This window comes from Lynx canadensis, chromosome E1 (assembly GCF_007474595.2).
Source record: "Lynx canadensis isolate LIC74 chromosome E1, mLynCan4.pri.v2, whole genome shotgun sequence".
In the NCBI taxonomy this organism is placed as follows: domain Eukaryota; kingdom Metazoa; phylum Chordata; class Mammalia; order Carnivora; family Felidae; genus Lynx; species Lynx canadensis.
The window spans coordinates 38,393,456-38,413,188 of NC_044316.2; the positions used below are offsets into that span (position 1 = coordinate 38,393,456).

General features: G+C 47.4%; 1 protein-coding gene across 1 annotated transcript; it reads left to right on the forward strand.

Moving 5' to 3' along the window:
* The first annotated feature begins 170 nt into the window (after positions 1-170).
* PSMD3 (proteasome 26S subunit, non-ATPase 3) lies at positions 171-16,349 on the forward strand. Its single transcript, XM_030296045.2, has 12 exons — positions 171-548; positions 2,772-2,962; positions 4,503-4,640; positions 7,159-7,295; positions 8,573-8,763; positions 8,904-9,007; positions 13,404-13,518; positions 13,622-13,741; positions 13,886-13,989; positions 14,257-14,412; positions 15,635-15,685; positions 15,894-16,349. The coding sequence occupies exons 1-12, from the start codon at positions 335-337 to the stop codon at positions 15,969-15,971; spliced, it is 1,599 nt and encodes a 532-aa protein (XP_030151905.1). The 5' UTR covers positions 171-334; the 3' UTR covers positions 15,972-16,349.
* The last annotated feature ends 3,384 nt before the right edge of the window (positions 16,350-19,733 follow it).

The following is a 19,733-nucleotide window of genomic DNA, read 5'->3' on the forward strand; positions in this document are numbered from 1 at the left end:
AGGAACACAAGAAAATCAACACACTGAAGCACTCCAAAGAAAGCGGGGCAAACCCATACAGGCTCCTCCCCGTTCCTTCCTCGAAGATCCGCCTCCATCCTGCACCTCGGCTGTTGATTTCTTTCCCTTTTGTGGACTCGGCTTTCGGCCCGCCGGGCCTGGCGTTTCCCAGAAGGCCCAGCGCCGGGAAAGGGTTTGCAGCTGCTCAGTCATCGTGCGGCCCGTCGCGAGCCCGCGCTCGTGTGCAGGCCCGGCTCGGTTCCTGATTTCTGGTGCGAGGATTCACGCGAACCCCCGGTCTCTGTCCCCGGACTAGGCCGCGACCCCGGGCACCATGAAACAGGAGGGCTCGGGGCGCCGCCGCGGCGCGGACAAGGCAAAGCCGCCGCCGGGCGGAGGGGAGCAAGAACCACCGCCGCCCCCTACTCCCCAGGATGTGGAGATGAAAGAGGAGGCGGCGGCGGGTGGCGCGTCAGCGGGAGAAGCTGACAGCAAAACGGCGGCGGCTGAGCACTCCCAGCGAGAGCTGGACACCGTCACCTTGGAGGGTACGAGAGCCCGGGCCGGGGACGTGCTGTGATCACGGATGACAGCGCTCCTCGGGATCCGCAGCGCAGCTTCCACCATCCCCGGTTCTTTAGGAATATCCCCAGTGCCCACCTCCAGTCCCCTGACACTCCCGACCCCAGTCCCAATAACTGAACCTTCTCTCCAGGTTCCGGACTCCTCCCTTCACACACACCTCCTTCCTCTGCCTGAGTTGCATCTAGAAGTAGGTCTCACTGGGCCTGTAGACTCCCTCTTCTAGGTCTTCTCTGACCTACTCTGTTTACATCCACCGAACTGATTTTAACGCCCCCAGCATATGATTGATCCTACCAGAAACCAGTGTTTGTATTTGTGTATAAAGGGTGTCAGGGTGACGCAGAATACTGGCCCTTGAATTTTAAGACTACAAAAGTTTTCTTTTGCTAGCTATCTCTAGTAAATTCACCTAAGAGAAGACTTTCTACTCAGTATCTTGCTTTCTTGTTTCTGTAACGAAGGTTCCCCAACAATCCCAATGTACTTCTGCTCCCTTACTCCTGTTTCTAAAGAGTTTAAACATTTTACAGACTTGCAAGTTTTTAGGTGTCATCTTTGAGTTCCTAATATCTTCGACCTAAAATATGAACCAATTCCTCCATTTCTTTTCTCCTAAGTGCTTGCTTCCAGTTTCTTACAGCCCTCTTGCTCCTCCAAATTCACATTTTTCTTAGAGATCCTGTCCACATTTGGAGTGGGTAGACTGAGAGCTTCCCACTGTGACCCTTGTGCTATTTTCCCAGCTCTGGATCAAGTGGAACCAGATTGTTCATTGGGTTTTCTCTCTAATGATGGGCACATAGTAAACCCTCTGTAATGTTAGCAGTTATCATTACTGTGTCATTGATGGGACCCAGGCACCCTATGCTAAGTGTACAAAGGTAACTAAGAAACTACCAATGAAATGTATTCCCTTATTCCTAGACACTTTAGTTTCCAGTTTTTTACTGTTATAAATAATTTTTCAACAGTCATCTTTGTGACCAGGTTTTTAGTCTACCTTTACAATTATTTCTTCAGTATAGATTCTAAATATGCCTGAATTGAAAGGGTAGGCGTTTTTAAGGTTTGGGTAGGTATTGTCCAGAGAAACTGTACTGATTTATGTTATACCAACAGAAATATCCTGTTCACTGGTAACTGTTATGATTTCTTAAATATTACCAATTTGGTAGTTGAAAACATTTGCATTTGCAATTATTCAGAAGCTAGTAAAATGTATTTTGATGTCAGTTAGCTATATTTCTTTTTGTATTGTCTGTGGTTTTTTTAAATGTTTTTTTTTTTGACACACACACACACACACACACACACACACACACACACACACGCACTCTGAGTGGGGGAACGGCAGAGAGAGGGAGACACAGAATCCAGAGCAGGCTCCAGGCTCTGAGCTGTCTGCACAGAGCCCGATGCTGGGCTCCAACCCACAAACCGTGAGATCATGACCCAAGCCGAAGTCAGACATTTAACTGACTGAGCCACCCAGGTACCTGTCCCATTTGTGTTCATTTTTACTTGTCCTAATTATTTATGCAAGTTCTTTGTAAAATAAGAACATGACTCTCTGGTCACATTTGTTGCAAATATTTTTTTTGTTTGTTCAGTTATTCGGAAGGATTTTTTAGAGTGGAGTTCATCATGCGTGTGCGCGCACGTGTGTGTATGTGTATGACTTCTCCCATTGCGTTTTTTTTTTTTTTAAGTTATTTTGAGAAAAAGAGAGGGTGGGGGAGGGGCAGAGAGAGGGAGAGAGAAAATCCCAAGCAGGCTCCGTGTTGTTAGTGCCAAGTCCTATACAAACCATGGGATAATGACAGCCAAAATCAAGAGCCTTCTGAGCCAGGTGCCCCTCTACCATTGTTTACATTTAGAAAGTCTTTTCCTGTATAGAGATCTGTTAAATCTCCATGTGTTTGTCTTGTTTTTTGTTGTTCTCTTTACCTTCCTCTTTCTGTCACCCTCTACCCTTTCCCCTACCCCAGCTTTAATTTTTGTCTCTTGGTTATGTCTTAAAATCATTATTTGGCATCTGTAAGTATTGCTTAACCCTACTAGGCAAAAGAAGTGGTTGGCTACATCTTGCCCTTTTATAAGAGGTTCCCTAGAACTACTTGCCTGGAGGGTGGGAGGGAATAGGAAGAATTGGAAGTAACATTGTTTTCTTCTGTGGTCCTCCACAGACATTAAAGAGCATGTGAAACAGCTGGAGAAGGCAGTTTCGGGCAAGGAGCCTCGATTTGTGCTGAGGGCCCTGCGGATGCTCCCTTCCACATCACGTCGCCTCAACCACTACGTTCTGTATAAGGCTGTACATGGCTTCTTCACCTCAAATAATGCCACTCGAGACTTCTTGCTACCCTTCCTGGAAGAGGTGAGTGAGTCAGGTGCTTAAAGGATGCAGGCTTGGTCTCAGACCACATCCCCCCACCCCACCCCTTGATGTAATGTTTCCCATCCTGAAGACCTGTCTGATTACCTGCTGTAGCTGAGTAGTGAAGCAAAGCAGCCCGTTTTAAGACTCATTTGTCCCCTAACAAGGGAACCATCTTTCTGCCCTATAGTGTCATTCTTCTGAGTCAGGGAAAAAAACTGGGAATCAGGACCCTTTGAACCAAACTCACTTAACGCTGCTCCTCAGCACGAGCACTCTCCTCCAGTTGGGTGGTGTCTCCATTGTCCTAGGAGAAGGTACCACCACCTCTGAATCCTCACTGAGGAGGACGTATAAAACAGTGGTTAAGAGCACAGGTTCTGGGAGCACCTGCGTGGCTCAGTTAAGCGTCTGACTCTTGATCTCAACTCAGGTCATGATCTCACAGTTTGTGAGGTGGAGTCTGCTTAGGATTGTCTCTCTCCCTCTCTCTGCCCCTTCCCATCTTGTGTGAGTGTGCTCTCTCTCAAAAAATAAATAAAAAACCAAAATAAAATGTTAAAAAAAGAATACAGGTTTTGGAGGTGGAGTCAAATTTGAACCCCAGCTATACCATTTGGTACTTGTGGGACTTGAGCAAGTGACCTAACCTCCTTATGCCTCATTTTTATTGTTAAATGTAGTGAACAGATTCGGGGGATGAGGCTGAGTAAAGGAATGTCTTAGAACCTTCCCTGGCACATAGTGAATGCTGATGAAATTTGGTGCAGGCAGTGGTCTCCATGCCACGAAGACCTCTCCTTTTCCTTTCCGGCTGTAAAATCCCCCTTATGTACAGGTCCTGACCCTTCTCAAACCACGTTGTCCCTTCAGCCACCTTCATCTCACTAAAATCCTATACGCTCACAGGCTGTTCCATAGATGTGAAAACTCAATCCCTTGAGGTGGAATGATGAAGAAGAGTGTATTGTCTGGGAACAAGAAAGCACCCTCTCCCCAACCTCACCTGGAATGTTTTTTAACCCTATATCTCTAAATTCACCCAACATGTTTGCTTTTTGAGCTGTTGCATATTATTCCAGCTTTGGTGACTAGATCTGATAATAAGTACTATGTATATGTCACTTCCCCCAAATTTCCTTTGTTCCCACAAAAAAAAATTATATCTCATTATTCTTGATCTCATCTCTAGAATTAATGTTACTTTATTAAACCCTATCTGATCAAATTTGCAGTGGTTCCAGGTGTGGTGGTTTAATCTCTACTTAGATTGTAGGTTTTTTGAGGGGTCCTTACATCATCCTTTCTGTCCCCATTATATTCTGTAAAGATGTCTGTTACATTCCTGTAACCCTTTTCCTGTTTCTATTGCCAGCCTCCTTGACTTCTTTCAGAAGGTGACTGTGTGCCATCTTTATTTTTATATCCCCAATACCTAGAAAAATCTTGCACATAGTAGGCATTCATCGTGAGTGTTTAGTAAATTCTTGGTTGGCTGATCTGACTGAGCTTTTCCACAGTAATTCATGTCTTCTCCTAGCCCATGGACACCGAAGCTGATTTACAGTTCCGTCCCCGAACAGGAAAAGCTGCATCAGCACCCCTCCTGCCTGAGGTGGAAGCCTATCTACAGCTCCTCGTGGTCATCTTCCTGATGAACAGCAAACGCTACAAAGAGGTATCCAGGGCCAGTGGGCAAGGTTAACATGTCCCAAGCAGTGTATGGGTTTTGTGGGAGAGATTGTCTCTGGTGAAGAAATGGAGAGAATCACTGGGCTCTTAAACAGCCCCCCAGACTCTTACCCCATGTGGGAACATACCTAACTCCACATCCAGGAAGCCCCCTCAGCTCCCATTCAGACACCATGGGAAGGGGCTGGCGGCCACCATTCTGTGCTTGTCTGTGGCATAGTGCCGGTGTCGTGGATTCTGTTAGGATAGAGATTTGGAGATAGAAACCAACGTTCAAATCCCAGCTATACTAGGCAAATTAATTTCTCCTGGCCTTATGTCAAATGGGGAAAATAGTGCCCAGTTTGCAAGATCATTGTTGGCATTAAGTAAAATACTGGCACAATGATCTGCATGTAGTAAGCTTTCACAATATTTTATTTTTTTTTTTTTTTTTTAAGATTTTTTTTTTTTTTAAATTTTTTTTTTCAACGTTTATTTTTGTTTTTGGGACAGAGAGAGACAGAGCATGAACGGGGGAGGGGCAGAGAGAGAGAGGGAGACACAGAATCGGAAACAGGCTCCAGGCTCCGAGCCGTCAGCCCAGAGCCTGATGCGGGGCTCGAACTCGCGGACCGCGAGATCGTGACCTGGCTGAAGTCGGACGCTTAACTGACTGCGCCACCCAGGCGCCCCTCACAATATTTTAATAAGTAGCAGCTCTTTTCGTGGGACTGAACAACTCCATGGATACTGCTCTACCACTTCTCCCTCTGACTGGGGCCGACTTCTTTGCCATCACAGCCACTGTCCCAAGAGCATGCTTAAGAAATGACAGGTCCCTCTCAATTTCCTGTTTTGTTTTTTCTTTGCCTTGCCTTGAGTTGGTTTTTGTTTGTTTCTAAATATAATTCACCCCTTTATTTTATTTTATTTTTTTTAGTTTTTTAATATTTATTTTTGAGAGAGAGAGAGTGTGTGCAAGTGGGGGAGGGGCAAAGAGAGAGGGAGACACAGAATCTGAAGCAGGCTCAGGTTCTGAGCTGTCAGCACAGAGCCCTATGGGAGGGCTCCAACCCATGAACTGTGAGATCATGACCTGAGCCAAAGTCGGATGCTCAACTGACTAAGCCACCCAGGTGCCCCATAATTCACCCCCTTTAAAGTGTACAATTCAGGGGTACCTGGCTGGCTCAGTCAGTAGAGCGTCTGACTCTTGGTCTCCAGGTCATGAGTTCGAGCCCAACATTGGGTACAGAGAGTACTTAAAATAAAATGAAGGGCGCCTGGGTGGCTCAGTCAGTTAATCATCCTCCTTCAGCTTAGGTCATGATGTCACAGCCTTTGGGTTTGAGCCTTGCGTCAGGCTCTGCTCTGACATCTCAGAGCCTGGAGCCTGCTTCAGATTCTGTCTCCTCTCTCTGCCCCTTCCCTGCTAGTTCACCTCTCTTCCTCCCTCTCTCTCTGTCTCTCTCTCTCTCTCAAAAATAAGTAAACTTTTTTTTTTTTTTTCCAACGTTTATTTATTTTTGGGACAGAGAGAGACAGAGCATGAACGGGGGAGGGGCAGAGAGAGAGGGAGACACAGAATGGGAAACAGGCTCCAGGCTCTGAGCCATCAGCCCAGAGCCCGACGCGGGGCTCGAACTCACGGACCGCGAGATCGTGACCTGGCTGAAGCCGACTGCGCCACCCAGGCGCCCCTAAGTAAATTTTTAAAAAAGAAGATATAAAATAAAATCAATTATGGGGCTCCTGGTGACTCAGTCAGTTAAGCGTCTGACTCTTGATTTCAGCACAGGTCATGATCTCACAGTTTGTGAGTTTGAGCCCTGTGTCAGGCTCTGCACTGACAATACAGAGCCTGCTTGGGATTCTCTTCTCTCTCCCTCTCTGCCTCTCCCTCACTCAGGCTCTTTCTCTCTCAAAATAAATAAACTTTAAAAACAGTTATAAAAAAATAAAGTGTACAGTTCAGTGGGTTTTGGTGTGTTCACAAGGTTGTACAACCATCATCACTGTCTAATTCCAGAATAATTTCGTCACCCCCAAAAGAAACGCCATTGCTGTTAATAGTCATTCCCCATTCCCCCCAGCCTCCAGCAACTACTCATCTCTATTTTCTGGCTCATGGATTTTCCTATTCTGACATCTCATATAAATGGAATTATATAATACATGGCCTTTTATGTATGGTTTCTTTGACTTAGCATAACGTATTGTAGGTTTGTCCATGTCATAGTGTGGATGTGTAGTCCAGCCCTTTTTGTGGGTGAATAATATTCCATTGTATGGATATGCTGCATTTAGTTTATCCATGTATCCAGTGATGGGCACTTGGAGGGATCATTTCACTTTTTGGTAATAATAATGCTGCTATGAACATTTGCATACAAGCTTTTATGTGAACATGTTTCCAATTCTCCTGGATTTATGCGTAGAAGGGGAGTGCTGGTTCATGTGATTGCTCCATGTCCAAGCTTTTGAGGAACTGCCACTAGATTCTCTTTTGGCTGCTTCCCCAGGCACAGAAGATCTCTGATGACCTAATGCAGAAGATCAGCACTCAGAACCGCCGGGCCCTGGACCTTGTGGCCGCAAAGTGTTACTACTATCATGCCCGGGTCTATGAGTTCCTGGACAAGCTGGATGTGGTGCGCAGGTACGGGTGGCCAAGGTCTGACCCTAAAGTTAAGAACTATCCCCCAGGCTCTTCCCTTTACTCCACATCAAGGGAGTACTGACTGGTAGGTCAAGGGTGGAAGGCCAGGCTAGAAAACATTTCACTCCCCTGCTTAGAGCTTGTGGTGGCTCCCCATTTTTCTCAGGGAAGAGTTGAAGTCCTCGTGATAGCACATAAAGCCTGATGTGCTCTGGCCCTTGTTACTGCCTTCTTGACTCCAGCACCCTCTGCTCGCCTGACTCCCCACACTGGCCTCCCTGCTCTTCCTGGGGCATGACAGGCACACTCTTCTCTCTACCGAGAATGCTCTTCTCCCTACTTCCTTCAAGCCTTTGTTTAATTGTTCCTTTCTCAGAAAGTCCTACCCTGATCAAGCTATTTAAAATTGCAACCCCAGGGGCGCCTGGGTGGCGCAGTCGGTTAAGCGTCCGACTTCAGCCAGGTCACGATCTCGCGGTCCGTGAGTTCGAGCCCCGCGTCAGGCTCTGGGCTGATGGCTCAGAGCCTGGAGCCTGTTTCCGATTCTGTGTCTCCCTCTCTCTCTGCCCCTCCCCCGTTCATGCTCTGTCTCTCTCTGTCTCAAAAATAAATAAAACGTTAAAAAAAAAATTTAAAAAAAAAAATAAATAAATAAAATTGCAACCCCATCCTCCTCACCTCCTGTGTTCCCTATTACACTTACCCTCATTTCTCCATAGCCCTGATCTCCTCCTATCATGCTAAGTAATACACTTACTTATCATGATCATTGTCACCCCCACGAGAATGCAGAGTTGTGTCCTTTTGGTGCACCTAGAATAGTGCTTCACGCCGCAGGCACTCAATAGTTGAGTATTCAGTGAAAAACCAGAAAAGCAGTCTGTGTCACTTTTTTTGGAATTGAGAGAGAATGGAGAGGTCAAAGCAATTCAGAGAGTTCTTAAAAAAATTTTTTTTTTTTTTCAACGTTTATTTATTTTTGGGACAGAGAGAGACAGAGCATGAACGGGGGAGGGGCAGAGAGAGAGGGAGACACAGAATCGGAAACGCTCCAGGCTCTGAGCCATCAGCCCAGAGCCTGACGCGGGGCTCGAACTCCCGGACCGCGAGATCGTGACCTGGCTGAAGTCGGACGCTTAACCGACTGCGCCACCCAGGCGCCCCTAGATTTTTAAAAAATTTTTTTTTTTCAACGTTTATTTATTTTTGGGACAGAGAGAGACAGCAGAGAGTTCTTATTTGAGCCCTTTGATATCTCTTTTCTTTCCTTCTTGAAGCTTCTTGCATGCTCGGCTCCGGACAGCCACCCTTCGGCATGATGCGGATGGGCAGGCCACCCTGCTGAACCTCCTGCTGCGGAACTACCTACACTACAGCTTGTACGACCAGGCTGAGAAGCTGGTGTCCAAGTCCGTGTTCCCCGAGCAGGCCAACAACAATGAGTGGGCCAGGTACCTCTACTACACAGGTGAGCGATGGGCCCGACCCTTGAGTCAGATCAGAAGGTGTCTCAGGCTCACTTGGTGCATGAGACACCCATTAGACACTGGTTTGCAAGGGGCTTTGGATGATGGCATTCTCTTGACCCACTCCCTTCTCTACCCCCAGGGCGAATCAAAGCTATTCAGTTGGAGTACTCAGAGGCCCGGAGAACAATGACCAATGCCCTTCGCAAGGCCCCTCAGCACACAGCTGTCGGCTTCAAACAGACGGTGAGCAGCGGTTCTCATCCCTACACTACTTACTCATCTGATAAGGCTTTGGTTCTCTTTCCCTACACAGGCCAGGGAAGGTGTCCCTAACCTTCATTATCCAAAAGGTGTATCATTGTGCATAGTGCATTTATGGGTAATAACATTGGTCAAAGCACATTAAGCAGATACTAGCTGCACCTCTGGTGGTTATGTTCAGAGAGAGTATTCTCCTTGGTAGATAGGTTTAGAATATTCCCATTGCCCCAGCGCTCTTTACAGTCATTCCAGGCACAGGCCCGGATTATGTTGAGAATTCCCAGGCTCTTCTCTGGTTTCTCACATGCCCATTTGGGAGCAGTGTTCTCTGTAGCCAGGGAATCCAGAAAATCTCCATAAGGCTGACTGGTTTGGGTGGAGATAAACCTTGGCCACCTAATAGCTGTCAGTCACCCTAGTATTTTTTTTTTTTTGAGTGGTGACCTTGGTATTAGGCACTGTGAGATAGGTAAAGAACATTGACCTAGAAAGGCTTGAGAACCTTTGTAAAGTCACAGAGCCTGGTAGCCAGAATTTGGACCCAGGTTTCTCGACTACAAACCTCTGTTCCCATGTCAACGTGACCTCTACCTCCTAGTGCGCTTGAAAGAGGAGAGGATGAAAATGTACAATGATTAAGTCAGTGTAGTTGAGATTTGGTCTGTTTCTGTTCAGAAGTTCAAAGAAAGACAGGTTTGATTTTGGTCAAATAATTAAAGACATCTTTAAAAAGTTAAATTTAGGGGCGCCTGGGTGGCGCAGTCGGTTAAGCGTCCGACTTCAGCCAGGTCACGATCTCGCGGTCCGTGAGTTCGAGCCCCGCGTCAGGCTCTGGGCTGATGGCTCAGAGCCTGGAGCCTGTTTCCGATTCTGTGTCTCCCTCTCTCTCTGCCCCTCCCCCGTTCATGCTCTGTCTCTCTCTGTCCCAAAAATAAATAAACGTTGAAAAAAAAAAAGTTAAAAAAAAAAAAAAAAGTTAAATTTAATCTGGTGCTTGCAAATTGGTAGAATTTTCCAGAAGGGAATGGCTTTTCAGACATACACAGTACATGTGCAGAATGTTGATTATTTACAACATAGGACATACACTAAAGTTTCTGAAAACACAGGTAATTAGCATATAAATTGTTGTGTCCTGGAGAGAGACTTTGTGGGGTAAAGTAGGATTCTCAAGCCAGACTTTACTCTGGTAAAGATGGATAAGGTTTCAGAGTTTTCTGTGGTGGAGCCAGGCAGCAGGAAGGAGCAGAAAGGGCTAGAGTGAGAGATCTTTGGCCAGGAAAGAGATGGAGTGGTTGCTTGAGAGAGGAAGAAGCAGAGTTAGGGAAACTTCCACCCAGAGGGACTTAAGCAAACAGGTGATGGGCCAAGGCCTTGGAGGAGCTAGGAAGGGATGGAAAAAGAGAAGCTAGCTTGAAGTAAAGCAGAGAGAAGGAAAATGTGTAAAAAGAGGCCTCAGGTTTAAAGTGGGGTCTACAGCACTTTGAAAGCTTATTCACCCATAGTGAAACTTGCATTCTCTCCTTGGGTGAGCTTCCTTGCTTGCATGGCTCAACACAGACCTCCATGATGCTTCACCAGAATCCATTTCTAACTATCTTAGTCTGTTCGAGCCGTCACACCAAGCTACCACAGACTGGGTGGCTTAAGCAACAGAGATCTATTTCCTCATAGTTCTGAAAGCCAGAAGTCTAACATCAATGTGTCCGCATGCTTAGTTTCTCCTAAGGACCTCTCTTCCTTATAGATGGCCGTCATCTTCTAATCTCTTCAAATGGTTTTCTTTCTCTGCCTGACTGTATCCTAATCTCTTATAAGGATACCAGTCATATTGGATTAGGACCCACTCATATGACCTCATGCCCCTTAATTATCTCTTTAAAAGCTCTGTCTCCAAATACAGGCATACCTTGTTTTATTGTACTTCGCACATACACGTTTTTTTATAAATTGCAGGTTAGTGGCAACCCTGCAATGAGCAAGTGTCTCGGTGCCATTTTTCCAACAGCATTTGCTCACTTCATGTCTCTGTGTCACATTTTGGTCTTCCTCACAATACTTCAAAGTTTGTTTGTTTGTTTGTTTTAAGTTTATTTTAAGAGAGAGTGCGTGCATGAGCTGGGGAGGGGCAGAAAGAGAATCCCAAGCAGGCTCCTTGCTGTCAGTGCAGAGCTCCATGTAGGGCTTGATCTCACAAACCGTGAGTCAGACACTTAACTGACTGAGCAACCCAAGCACCCCTCAAACTTTTCATTATGATATCAGTTATGCTGATCCGGGATCAGTGGTTACTACTTGTTGGAAGACCAGATGATAGCGTTTTTTAACAAGATATCTTCAGATTAAGGTACATATAGTGTTTTTTGTTTTTTAATATAATGTTATTGCATACTTAATAGATTATGGTACAGTGTAAACAACTTTGTGTGCACTGGGAAACCAAAAAGTCCTTTGACTCGCCTTATTGTGATACTCACTTTGTTGTGATCTGGAACCGAACCTGTGATATCGCTGAGGGGTGCCTGTGTAGTCACATTCTGAGGTCCTGAGGGGTTAAGGACTTCAACATACGAGTTTGGGGGTTCAGACTTCAGCTTGATACTAATTCTGACCCCTCTTATGAACACCAGATCTACAAATCCAGCTTCCCACCACACATCTCTGTATAGATACTCCTCACACAAAGCTTGTCCAAAGCAAACCCCTCTGAGTACCCCTTACCAGTCCTTCCTTCTGCTCTCCCAATCAAGATAGGAGCTTCAGGATCATCCCAGACTCACCACCACCACCACCCCTCCTTCCACATCACTAAGTTATCTGTTGATTTGTCCCCATGTCTTTTGTATTTGTCTCCTCTCTGGTATCACTGGTGCCCTTGTTCAGGCCACTAGCATTTCTGGTCATCATCCTCCCCTTTACCAACCCAGCTTCCACACAACTGCCTAACTAAAAAGAGCTCCAGGCCCGTGCCTGCCTTGCCCAGGAAGCTTGCATTGCTCTGCCTTACCTGCACAATAGAGCATTACAGTCTTGTGAGGTAGGCAGGCTGGGCATTACGGTCCGGTGCCACTGCCACCTATTTTAGGGACTAGGATACCAAGGACTTCGTTACTCAGCATTTCCTAGCTAGTGAGTATATACTAGCATACTGTCTCCAAACTCTGAGCTCAGCCTGGTTTTCAAAACAGCACGTCCTTAGACTGGCCCATCATCTTTCATCGCCTTCCAGACTTTCTTGGGGTGTGTCCTCACACTTATCCACCTCTTTTCTAATCTGTTTCCTTGACTGAAACAACCTCCTTCCTTTTTCTGCTTCATCAGAATCCTATGGCGTATATTAACTTTAGCCTTTTTCCTGCATTTCCCCTCACTCATGGATTACTCCAGGGAACTGGGCAACATCATGGGTATTATATGGGTGGGTGTGGGCATGATCACCCACCACCCATTTTTTTTTTTTTAATGTTTATTTTTGAGAGAGAGAGAGAGAGAGAGAGAGAGCGCAAGCAGGAGAGGGGCAGAGAGAGAGGAGACATAGAATCCGAAGCAGGCTCCAGGCTCTGTGCTGTCAGCACAGAGCCCGATGGTGGGGCTCGAACTCACGAGCCGCAAGATCATGACCTGAGCCAAAGCCGGACACTTAACCAACTGAGCCACCCGGGTGCCCCCAGCCCACTACCCATTTTAACCCCTTACTTCTCTTGTGACTCTTGATATCACACGATCTAGCTGTCTGTGTTCCTGTTCGTCCCACTTGGTAGGAAGCTCCTTAATTGCTAGGCGTCACCCCTCTTACGGTTTTCCTCCCATGATACTGAATCCATGGTAGGCGCACAGAGGTACTCACAGTTTTATGGAGAAGGAAGGGCCAAATTTTCCAGCCAGCCTTCTGCATCCATACCCGGGTCATTCACTGAGGTTCTGCCAGTTCCCTTCCTGAGCTTCTGCCTCTACCCAGATAACTTGTTCTACACATTCACCTCCTCTCTCCAGGAACGATCCACCTCTCTAACCAGCATCTTTGGCTGACCCACACTCCATTCCCTAGGCCACTAAGCCCTGTTTTCTCACTATTTCGGAGCCACAGGACATACCCATCTGGCCTGTACTTCCAGATTGTTGCCATGGCAGAGCAGTGTGTATGGATTAGCCAGATTAACTGGAATTTAGGGCTCAGTGTGGGCAAAAAGGCAGATCTTCCCAGTACCTGGCTCTGGAGGCAGATCTTCAATTCCACGCCCAGCTCTGCATGGGCCTAATCGCAGCACCATTTTCCCTGTTTCCCAATGCGTCTGACTGCACTGAAGCCCCATTTCTCTCCCTTCTCCCTCCTGCTGGGGCTCCCTGCCCACTGTGTTCCTGTGTCACACACTGCCAGGTGCACAAGCTTCTGATTGTGGTGGAGCTGCTGCTTGGGGAGATCCCAGACCGGCTACAGTTCCGTCAGCCATCTCTCAAGCGCTCGCTCATGCCCTACTTCCTTCTTACTCAAGGTAAGGGTGGTCCGGCTCCCAGAGCTTGCCAGACCCCTAGCGCTGTGGCCTTTTCAGTGGGTTTGCCCGTTTGCATCATCTGATCCACTCCTCCCCGCTCCAGCTGTCAGGACCGGAAACCTTGCCAAGTTCAACCAGGTCCTGGACCAGTTTGGAGAGAAGTTTCAAGCAGATGGGACCTATACCCTGATCATCCGACTACGGCACAACGTCATTAAGACAGGTGTGGATCTGAGTCTGAGAGGCTGCTGGAAGAGCAGGACCCAGATCAGCTTCTGCAAGGGATGGCGGCAACCCTGTGGGTGTCCATGGGTGGGCAGAGGGTCTGTGGCCACCCTGCCCACCCCAGTGCTCCTTCCTCTCCCAGGTGTGCGCATGATCAGCCTTTCCTATTCCCGAATCTCCCTGGCCGACATCGCCCAGAAGCTGCAGCTGGATAGCCCAGAGGATGCAGAGTTCATTGTTGCCAAGGTGGGGCCAGTTCCGGGACTGCAGTTGCTACCCTCCTGCCATATTTCAAGGGGTGGGAATGGGAGACTGGCCAAGGAAGGGAATGGGTTCAGTAGTGGCATGGTCTTTTCAGGGAGTGCTGGCCTTACAATGAGGCCAGGAAGTTGCCAGAGAGTGTGTGTACGTGAGTGAGTGTACAAGTGTGAGGAGGAGAGGGACAGGACAGGATGTTCTCAGATTTAGAAGATGGGCTTTCTGGTGACTTTTCCTTTATTTGGGGGCCGGCAGGCCATCCGGGATGGTGTCATTGAGGCCAGCATCAACCACGAGAAGGGCTACGTCCAGTCCAAGGAGATGATTGATATCTACTCCACCCGTGAGCCCCAGCTGGCCTTCCACCAGCGCATCTCCTTCTGTCTAGATATCCACAACATGTCCGTCAAGGTGAGAAGCCGGGGCTGTAGAGGGGGGTTAGCAGCACCTGCGAATTCCTCAGAGGAGGTTGGCCTAGATCCCGGACCATCTCTGTAAAGTCCCTGAATGGCAGGGCAGGGGGTCCCAGAGTGAATGAAGGACTTGGCATGTGGGCCTATACGACTTTCGCCTGCTTCTAAGGGTCTGGTTGCCCGGGAGGGAACCAGATGGATTCACAGTACAGGGTTCCAGATTTGCTTCCAAATCTGAGTCCTTCACCTTGTCTGAACCTGTGTTTCTCCATCTATGAAACCGATGGGGAGATTACCTGCCCTGTCTGTTTTGCAGGGTTGAGGACATTAAATGAAATCACTGTCTTAAGACACTTAGTGAAGTCTGAATTGTGGAAAAGGTAGGGTGGGTATCTAGTTCCTCAAAAGGTCGTTAAGCTCTTATCCTGTGGCAGGCACTGAGTTGGGTGCTGGTACTGTTCGCCAAATTTTTTTTTTTTTTTTAAAGTTTATTTTGAGAGAGAGAGCACACATGAGCAGGGAGGGGAGGGACAAAGAGAGAGGGAGAGAATCCCAAACAGGCTCTGTGCTGTCAGTGCAGAGCCCAACCCAGGGCTCCCCAAAATCATGACGTGAGCCGGAATCAAGAGTCAGATGCTTAACCAACTGAACCACCCAGGTGCCCTCTGTTTGCCAAATTTCCTGGCCTCTTCTTGCCCCAAGAAACTAGGGATGTTGTTACCTTGCTTAAAATCAGGTAAATGTTGTTCTTGGGGAGACATGAAAGGCCCTCTGTGACCTGGTTCCCCTTGTCTCTAGGCTCACTTCCCAGGTGCTCTTTTCCTCTCTACCCACTTTTCCTTCCTTTCCTCCCTCCCCACCCCCACCCCCCCCCCCGGCTGGCCCCACTGAACTCAGGCCAGGCCTTTTCACACATTGAAACCTCTGCCTGGAATGCCTTTCCTCCATTCCCACAAGCAGTCAGTTCCTTTCCTCTGTTTTCCTCCTCACTGCCAGTCCCCCTCCCTGGCCAGTGAGAATGTCTTGATTCTCATTTCCAGTGTTTGCCACATGGTATAGTAGTAATTACCTTCCATGTCTAGCTCCTCACTAGACTAAACTAGAGAATGAATAGCCTAATTCATGTTGTGGTGCCCAGTACACAGAAGGAGCACAATAAACATATGTTCAGTGCATGCCTTGTCTTTATCTTGCTCCTGTCTCTACTGTGCTTCATTCAGGCCATGAGGTTTCCTCCCAAATCGTACAACAAGGACTTGGAGTCTGCAGAGGTAAGGTGCTTTCTGCTTTGGATAAGACTGAAAGCTCAAACTTCCCTACAGAGAGGGAAGAGTGGGGGGCAGTTTCTGGAAGGGCTGGGAGTAGTTCTGAAGCTCTGGCAGTCCCTGACCTTGGGGTGGGTTGGGCTCGGTGAAGCACTGTGTGAGAGAGCCTCACTGGTCCCCAGCAGCCCAGCCCTCACCCCACCTCTTGCCCCAGGAACGGCGCGAGCGAGAGCAGCAGGACTTGGAGTTTGCCAAGGAGATGGCCGAAGATGATGATGACAGCTTCCCTTGAGCTGGGGGGCTGGGGAGGAGTGGGGTGAGTCGGGAATGGCTCTTTATCTTTTCCCCTTGGGGCCCCCTGCCCAGGGAACTGGCCCCTTTACCATACATGTCTCATAGACAGCATATGTGCAGGGGGTGAGGGGTGCAGGGAGCCAGTCACCCCCACCTCACCCCAGGACCCCTCCCCAGCCAGTGACATATCACATGGTGGGCAGGAGGGTGGGCAGGCAGCCTCCCCAGGGCAGGGTCCTGGCTAGTGGTGTGGGCAGCAAGATGGGAGGTAATCTGTGCTCTCCCGGAAGTCCGGGACTGGAATCGGGACATGTGTTGGGTTGTATGTTTTTTGAAGCCTCAATTATGATTTTTAAACAATAAAAAGTTCTCCAAAGCTCTTTGTGCATCATTTAATAACTAGACTGCACTCTTCATACCTACAGTATTGACAGACCCAGATTTTTCCTTCCTGGTCTTGGGAGGGCCAGCCCCAGTGTAATCTGGGGACCTGATGTGACTGTGGATGAGAATGAGACCAAGGGCAGGGTGAAGAGCTGCTGATCTGGCATCAGAAGGGCCTCTCTCCCGTCTACCTGGCTGGCCAGTATTGGGCAAGTCACTAAACCTCTCCATCTCCTTTCCCACATCTGTCCAATAAAGGTTAAGATTCCATGACCTGGCTCTGAAGTTAAAAATCTAGACCTCTAGGGGCGCCTGGGTGGCTCAGTCGGTTGAGTGACTGACTTTGGCTCAGGTCATGATCTCGCGGTCTGTGAGTTCAAGCCCCGCATCAGGCTCTGTGCTGACAGCTCAGAGCCTGGAGCCTGCTTCTGATTCTGTGTCTCCCTCTCTCTATGTCCCTCTCCCGCTCATGCTGTCTCTCTCTCTCTCTCTCTGTCTCAGAAATAAACATTAAAAAAAAAAAAAAAAACTAGACCTCTAGAGGATCAAAGAAATGGCAGGGGTCTGACCCTCGGGAGGTTTGCAAGAGGAGAGAAGGGTCTCTGATGAGGCTGCAGCAGCAGGTTGAGAGCAGGTTTTGCCCAGCTGGCCTTACTGAATGGGAGACGGGTTGTTCCCTGAGAGTGAGAGTTGGGTCAGCCCGGAGGGGCCTCCTTGTGGCTCCAGCTGCAGATAGTGGGGAAATGTGTCTGCCTCAGTCTTGACGTCTCCCAGCCGCTGACGGGGATGCTCCCCATCTCGGGTCATTGAATTACTGCTGTTCTCTGTTGGCGCCTGGGACATTGCTGTACATGCTCTCTGTTCCTGCCAAGCGCTGTTATCTGAACACGGCCTCATGGGTTTCTGCCTCTGCTTAATTGCATTCCCTCTCCTGCCACGCTCTGGCTCTCCACCTCGAGGATTTCTACACCTCCCCCAGGCTTCCTGCCTCACAGTGATTTATCCCCCTGGCATCTGGAACACTCGCTCGAGATCAGATCCTCTCAGGAGGTGGTGTGAAAGACTTATCTTCCCAGCTAGCTTGTAGGTTCTTCGAGAGCATGAAGAGGCATTTGTGTCCTCCCGGGGCTTTGCCCAGTACCTGGCACACTGGGTTTGATGAAGTCTTGTTTGTGTGTTCATTACCAACTGAAGATTTTCATCTTGCAGTATCCCTAATTTCCATTAAAGGCATGTTTTTGACTGGCCTTGTTTTGGGTCCTGGTCCCATCCCAGCCTTGATCACAGTAATCTGGCATTGCCCACTTGCCCTGAAGCTTCTGCCACCTCCCAAGTGTAATGAAACTCTCTCTCAGAAAAAAAAGACTAACCTACACCCAAGGTAGGGCTCCAACCCACAACCCCAGGATCGAGAGTTGCACACTTTCAACTGAGCCAGCCAGGTGCCCCAAGGTTTTGTTTTTTTTTTTTTTTTTTCTTTTTTCTTTTTTAAGGTAGTCTCCATACTCAATGTGGGGAAGAGTCACATGCCCAATGACTGAGCCAGCCAGGTGCCCCTCAATGCTAACAAATTTCAGAGTCAGCACCTGGCCCAGAGTGCCTCAGGTCCTCTCCTGGTTGGTAACAGATTGGAGAGTATGTCATCCTGTTACAGAGAGTTGGGGTCATTTGACGTGATTTCCTGGTTCTCACCCACCTTGACTCTATGATAGACTATTTTTCTGCTCACTTTCTGGAAGTTTCTTTTAATTCGTTCCCATTGGCTTGGTTTTCTCTTCCTGGAGAAGCTTAGTGTCTTTTTTATGCTTGGAGAGTTCACTGTGTTCTCCACTTTATGGTTGGGTGGGTTTTTTTCTTTTTTTTGTTTTGATTTTTGAGTTTTGCTTTAAATTACAAAACTACAGAGAAGCAGAAAGAATGACCTAACAAATACCCGTGGACTTTTCCACCCAAGTTTAATAAATGGTGACATTTGGTTGTCATGTCATTTTTTTCAACCAAGGAAAACCATTACAGATCAGTCAGAAGCCCATCTTGTTTCTTTCCCAGGCCCTTCCCTTACTTCCCTAGAGGCAGCCGCTCTGATGAATTCCGTAAGTAGCCTTCCAGCTTTATGTTTTTGTACTTTATCTTCTACAAAATACAGTATTTTTTGTGGTTTTATTTTATTTTTTATTTTTTTTAACTTACATCCAAATTAGCATATAGTGCAACAATGATTTCAGGAGTAGATTCCTTAGTGCCCCTTACCCATTTAGCCCATGCCCCCTCCCACAACCCCTCCAGTAACCCTCAGTTCTCCATATTTATGAGTCTCTTCTGTTTTGTCCCCCTCCCTGTTTTTATATTATTTTTGTTTCCCTTCCCTTATGTTCATCTGTTTTGTCTCTTAAAGTCCTCATGAGTGAAGTCATGATTTTTTGTCTTTCTCTGACTAATTTCACTTAGCATAATACCCTCCAGCTCCATCCACATAGTTGCAAGTGGCAAGATTTCATTCTTTTTGATTGCTGAGTAATACTCCATTGTGTGTGTGTGTGTGTGTGTGTGTGTGTGTGTGTGTGTACACACACACACACCACATCTTCTTTATCCATCCATCCATCCATGGACATTTGGGCTCTTTCCATACTTTGACTATTGTTGATAGTGCTGCTATAAACATTGGGGTGCTTGTGTCCCTTCGAAACAGCACATCTGTATCCCTTGGATAAATACCTAGTAGTGCAATTGCTGGGTCGTAGAGTAGTTCTATTTTTAGTTTTCTGAGGAACCTCCATACTGTTTTCCAGAGTGGCTGCACCAGCTTGCATTCCCACCAACGATGCGAAAGAGATCCCCTTTCTCTGCATCCTCGCCAACACCTGTTGTTGCCTGAGTTGTTAGTGTTAGCCATTCTGACAGGTGTGAGGTGGTATCTCATTGTGGTTTCGATTTGTATGTCCCCGATGGTGAGTGATGTTGAGCATTTTTTCGTGTCGGTTGGCCATCTGGATGTCTTCTTTGGAGAAGTGTCTATTCATGTCTTTTGCCCATTTCTTCACTGGATTATTTGTTTTTTGGTGTTGAGTTTGATAAGTTCTTTGTAGATTTTGGATACTAACCCTTTATCTGATATGTCGTTTGCAAATATCTTCTCCCATTCTGTCGGTTGCCTTTTAGTTTTGCTGATTGTTTCCTTTGCTGTGAAGAAGCTTTTTATTTTGATGAGGTCCCAGTAGTTCATTTTCGCTTTTGTTTCCCTTGCCTCCAGAAACGTGTTGAGTAAGAAGTTGCTGCAGCATTTTTGTGTGTTTTTAAATCTTTTAAATGATGTATCACATGAATGTAACTTGCTCTTTTCACTCGCCATTGGTTTTGAGATCTAGTGGTGATA